Genomic DNA, 5219 nt, shown 5'->3' on the forward strand with positions numbered 1-5219 from the left:
AAAAAGGGATCCAAGACTAAGAGTATAACTATGTCAGAGGAAGCAAACTACATAAGTGAAGTGTAAAGAAAGACACATAGCAAGCCGATGACTCGATGACCTCATGGCGTGAAGGAACAAGTAGCATGATTCAAGATGATGTTGTGGCAAAATAACTATATGATAAAACTCTTAAGTTAATTGAGAGATTTGTACTTGGAAAGAGGGTAGTTTTCAACTCAGGTGAATACATATATATATATATATATATATATCAAGTATTCAATTTACACTGATTAATCTTGGGATGGACGGTTCAGTCTCACATTCCACCTACCAAGTAAATTCAGAAAACAAAATAGCTCCTGATCTCAGGCGAATATTTTTTTAGTTGACACTAGATATCCAACTTTTCGGGCTGACTAATATTAGGATGCCCCTATGATTATGATGCAACGGCAAGACACCTACGTAATCTCCCAGGCATAAACCTCAGGTGAATATGGCTAAGTCAATTGGATAGTCAATTAATTTGGTATCAGTGGACTAATGAAGAATTTCAATCCATTGATGGTGGTTAAGTCTGCCCAATAGTTGACTCATGTTTGATTACTAACGAATAGAATATTTCTATTCATGACTAAATAGATTGATTTGACATCAATCATTTGATTGTAACTTTCAATCGACTTATGATACAATAGAAAAATTAGATATAATTAATTTACAATGCAAAATGACTACAATATAATTTGATGACTAAGGACTATAATAAGTTAGTTGACCATAGTGGAATTTAATCGATTGACATAGTCATTGATAGACTAGGAGTTGTTGCAATTGAAAAAAATAATTGATTGATGGTGAATTTAGTAGTCAATGGAAGTACAACAAAACGTAAAATTAAATCACTCATTAATGGAACATATTTTGTGATCAATAAAGCTCTCTTGTACTTTCTTTCTCTCAATTATAAATTTCATCATAATTTTTTTGTAAAGAGTTGTAAGAGATTTCTTCGTCTTAAGAAGAAGTAAGAGAAGGAGAAAAACTAATGAGGCTTTCGAGAGTGGCTCATTGAGGAATTATAGGTAGAACTAGAGTAAGATCGAAGGTATGTACACATCGGTGTTAGCTTTAGTATGTTTCTATTGTCTTTGTTTCCGTTGCACTAACCAATTATAATTAACCTTACTAAACTATTAGCAAGAGCATAAGCTAATGTGCCAAAAAAAAATACTATTCATCCCTCCTCTCAAACTATCGAGACATCTATCAAATTGATCCCAACAGCAAGCTATACTATTCTAATACATACCTCCTCAACTTCTCTTCACGTTGATACGTAGCGTTTGTTAAGTGTGTACCACAAAAATATCCTAACCTTTCGAGGATTCCCCACTGGGAAATTAATTTTAGATTAGCATTAGCATTAGCATTAGCATTAGCAAACATCATGTTTATCAACGTTGAAGTAGATAGTTAGCACTTAGGGTATGGTTGAATTGGTTACTAGAAGACAGACTTGCTGCAATGGGTAATGATCGAATTTCGACGAAGTCAAAGTAATATTTTTTCCGTAATAACCAATTGCAATTTTCAGAAGTTGATGGCCTGCCCATTCCCTTGCCTCTAAGAAAATCCATAGCTAATGCACAGCCACACACTGCACAAGTTTGAGAATCACTCTAGCTAGTGTTTTATTTAAAGGGATTTAACCTTGTACCTCCTCAGTCACCATATTTTGTCATCCAAGGCACTTAACTCTCCATCTTCCCCTGATCCCGAAGGATTTAAAATTGTGAAAATGGCAAACTTTTTGAGGATTCAATTTCTCTGTTCATTTTTATGAAAAAAACAAATAGAAGGAACATGAGATTTTTTTTAAAAAAATTATTTATTACTTCCACGTGGTTTAGATAAAAAAAATTCAAATTGTAAAAAAAATAAAATTTTTAATATTTTTATTTATGTTTTTCTTATTCTTATCATTGGTGCATATAGTTTTCAATTTTTTTTTGTTTCTTTTTTTTTCTTATCTCCCTTGTATTCGTTTGCAGAAACAGAGTCAAAAAGGCCGTCTGAGGTTTTTGAAGCTGCTACGCAAGCAACTAAAAATGAACGAATGCTACTTTGTCATTTCTCGACGTCCAGCTTGTGATGCACTCAGCACCTACATGTTTCGCAACTCAATTAGCATGTGGATTGTGGACAACAGAGCTGAAATATGGAAGTATGTCTCAAATCTAATTAGCATTGACTTTCGTTACATGGCCATGCAACGTGCAAGATCCAGCGCAGCACTGCTATTTATACATTCCCATCCCCTGTCTCTCATCTCATCTCATCTCATGTTCTCAGCTCTGTTACAACGTATCTGAGCTTATTGATCAGTATTCATCCATGGCAGCAACATTCCCTCAGAGAGCGGTCGTGCTCTGTCTCCTTGCTCTGCTTGCTGGGTCCTCAGCCGTCGACGGGCAGCTGTCGTCGACGTTCTATAAGAAAAAGTGCCCCAACTTGGAAAGCATCGTCCGGTCGGCCATGACTCAGGCCGTCAACAACGAGGCAAGGATGGGCGCTTCCATCCTCCGCCTCTTCTTCCATGATTGCTTCGTCAACGTACGTATTCAATCATTATATCCGGATATGTAAGAGGTTGAGCTACCAAATCGATGGGAGTTTCCGTTGACGTACAGTTTTTAACAATTGGACTTGAACTTTGAATCAGGGCTGCGACGGATCCATCCTTCTGGACGACAACTCAACATTCACCGGAGAAAAGAACGCCGGACCCAACGCCAACTCTGTGCGCGGCTACGATGTCATCGACACCATCAAAACCAACGTCGAAGCCGCCTGCAATGCCACCGTCTCCTGCGCCGACATCCTCGCGCTCGCTGCCCGCGACGGCGTAGTTCTGGTAAAAAGCGCACTTGTTCTTTGAAAACGCCTTCGACAGACAAATAATTTTCAATTGAAATTTGTCCATTTTGGTGTGCTTGATGCAGCTTGGCGGACCGACTTGGACGGTGAAGCTGGGCCGCCGGGACGCGACGACGGCGAGCCAAAGCGACGCTAACAGCAACCTCCCTGGCCCGGGATCCAGCCTCGCTCAGCTCAGGACCTCCTTCGCCAACAAGAATCTGAACGCCCGTGACCTCACCGCACTCTCTGGCGCGCACACTATCGGTCAAGCGCGCTGCGTCAACTTCCGGTCCCACATCTACAACGACGCCAACATCAACGCCACATTCGCGGCGCAGCTCCAGCAGAACTGCCCCTCCTCCGGCGGCGACGATACCCTGGCGCCGCTCGACCTCCAGACGCCGACGGCTTTCGACAATGCGTACTACCAGAACCTGGTGGCGCAGAAGGGGCTGCTGCACTCCGACCAGGAGCTCTTCAACGGCGGGTCGCAGGACGCGCTGGTCCGACGCTACAGCACCGGCGCGGCAGCCTTCAACGCGGACTTCGCGGCGGCTATGGTTAAAATGGGAAACATCAGCCCGCTGACGGGGAGCAACGGCGAGATCAGATTGAACTGCAGGAAGGTCAACTGAGGATACGGATTCTGATGAGTTTCATATGCTTGTTCTACTATTTTGTTGCTTGGAAAAGAAAACTGGTTTTATTGGTTTAATTGAAGCAAATAATTAAGCAGAAAGGCAAAAAGCCTAAGCAATTTATGTAATCATATCAATCTTTTCTATATTATGCGAGCATCAATTCAGAATCTCAGTATTATTGTTGCGATGCAGGGCAAAGTAGAAGAGCAGAGGAATAAGCTGCTCTGTAGTTTGCTGCAATTCCACTTCCAACTCAAGTCAAAAGTGATCCTTTCTCTAATGTTAAAAAATCTTGAACTTCCAAATTATAACCTAGTAACTCCTCAACATTAACCCTAATTTCTGATCCACAAACCACTAATTCTTCACGTATTAATCACTATTTCATAATACAAATATAATCCCACTAATTTCTCATCGACTAACTACTAGCTTGATCCATAATACAAATATTACCCCACTAATCCACTAACTACTAACTCTATCCATAAGACAAATATTAATCCACTAGGCATTAACTTTAAACATCTTAGTAACTCTGTAACTAAGTCAACATTAACATCAACATATATATGTGCAAATACCAAGTAGCTTTTTGAGCTTATGAAATGCAAGAACTTTGAGAGACTTGGTTAGTATAACAGCAATTTGATCATCACTTTTGTAGCAAATGAGATTGATAATTTTATTATTTGTAAGATTTCTCAAGAAATGATACTTTACATAGATATATATTTACTTCAACCATGTAATACTGAATTTTTTGAAAGCTTTATTATTGTACTATTGTCACAGTAAATCTGAATAGGTTCATTCTCTTTGAAATTCTTTAAGGATTTTCTTTAGCCAAATAATTTAACAGACACAAGATTTATAGCAATAAACTCAGCTTCGATGGATGATAATGTATCAATAGATTTCTTTTTATGACCATGAAACATCTCTTGTCCCAAACATGAAAATATATCCAGATATGCCTTTTCAATCGTTTAAATCTCCTATATAATTACTATATGTAAAGTCATACAAATTTCATTTTTCTCCTTGATTGTAAAACAACCCAAACCCCTTAGTGCCTTTCAAGTATCAAAAAATTTTCTTTGCAGCCAAGAGATGCATCTTTGTAGCACAATTCATGTCTTGTTATATCAAGTCTTATAATTCATACTTATAGCATGTGTTATATCAAGTCTTGTTGTCGTTAAATACATTAAACTCACCACTAACTGCTTATAAAGAATGTCATCGATATTTTTTCTTTCAATATCTTTATTTAGTTTTACTCCAAACTCAGATAGAGCACTTATAAGATTGCAATCTTTCATGTGAAATCTCTATAGGATTTTTTACACATATCTTCTTTGAGAAATAAAATTTTCAACTCAATACAGCCCATTAGTGACCTAATTAATGATAGAATTAAAATTCCATCGCTAAATAGAGATCAAATTAAAATTTAATTATTAATTAGAAATGGAATTAGAATTCTGTCATTATTTAGTGATCAAACATTAATTTGGTCGCTAATTTAGCGATGATATTTTAATTCAATCACTAATTAGGTGGTTAAATGGATATTGATGTATTTATTCTAGTAAAATAGTGACGGAAAATTATTTTCGTCTCTAAATTAGCAATGAAAATAATAATCCGTCGCTATTTTAGCAATGA

The 5219-nt window shown here is 37.7% G+C and overlaps 1 protein-coding gene across 1 annotated transcript; it reads left to right on the top strand.

Moving 5' to 3' along the window:
* Positions 1-2382: 2382 nt before the first annotated feature.
* On the top strand, positions 2383-3599 carry LOC141835381 (peroxidase P7-like). Its single transcript, XM_074722830.1, has 3 exons — positions 2383-2601; positions 2711-2902; positions 2991-3599. The coding sequence occupies exons 1-3, from the start codon at positions 2383-2385 to the stop codon at positions 3540-3542; spliced, it is 963 nt and encodes a 320-aa protein (XP_074578931.1). The 3' UTR covers positions 3543-3599.
* Positions 3600-5219: the final 1620 nt, after the last annotated feature.

This window comes from Curcuma longa, chromosome 9 (assembly GCF_044706935.1).
Source record: "Curcuma longa cultivar G26 ecotype Majalengka, Jawa Barat chromosome 9, ITB_CL_G26_1.1, whole genome shotgun sequence".
NCBI classification, from domain to species: Eukaryota; Viridiplantae; Streptophyta; class Magnoliopsida; order Zingiberales; family Zingiberaceae; genus Curcuma; species Curcuma longa.